The 432-nt window shown below is 37.0% G+C and overlaps 1 protein-coding gene across 1 annotated transcript; it reads right to left on the bottom strand.

Annotated features, from left to right (window-relative positions):
• LOC130815793 (egg cell-secreted protein 1.2-like) lies at positions 1–432 on the bottom strand. The gene has a single exon (XM_057682273.1). It carries the CDS (start codon positions 430–432, stop codon positions 1–3), a length of 432 nt encoding a protein of 143 aa, XP_057538256.1.

The raw sequence follows: 432 nt of genomic DNA, 5'->3' as shown, positions 1-432 counted from the left end.
TTAGCCGTGAGTGTGATCAGTATTAGATTTAGACTCATGTATAAGTGTTACACCAGCAGCACCAGCAGGACCCGAAATCTTGGTGCAATAAGTAGCAAGCAAATTCCCTTCTTCAACAGTATAACCAAGTGCACTAATCATGGAAGGCAAACAATGGTGTACAATCACTTCAATAGCTTCACAACACGGCTCATCGATTTCAGTATATCCATTTAAAAAGAACCCCACGATTTCGTTCGAACACGTTCTCAGCTTCGACAAGGATGTCCAACAATCAGTAGTCGTATTAGTATTGTTATTAGTCGCGAGGTCTAAGATACTCAAATTATTATTATTATTAATTGAATTAGGGATGGTTTTTGCTGTTGTGGAAGGATTGTGTATTAGGAATGATATGAATTGGAGAACTAAAATTGAATATTTGATTGACAT

Source organism: Amaranthus tricolor, chromosome 6, assembly GCF_026212465.1.
Source record: "Amaranthus tricolor cultivar Red isolate AtriRed21 chromosome 6, ASM2621246v1, whole genome shotgun sequence".
Taxonomy (NCBI): domain Eukaryota; kingdom Viridiplantae; phylum Streptophyta; class Magnoliopsida; order Caryophyllales; family Amaranthaceae; genus Amaranthus; species Amaranthus tricolor.
This window is presented reverse-complemented; position numbering and strand designations above follow the sequence as displayed.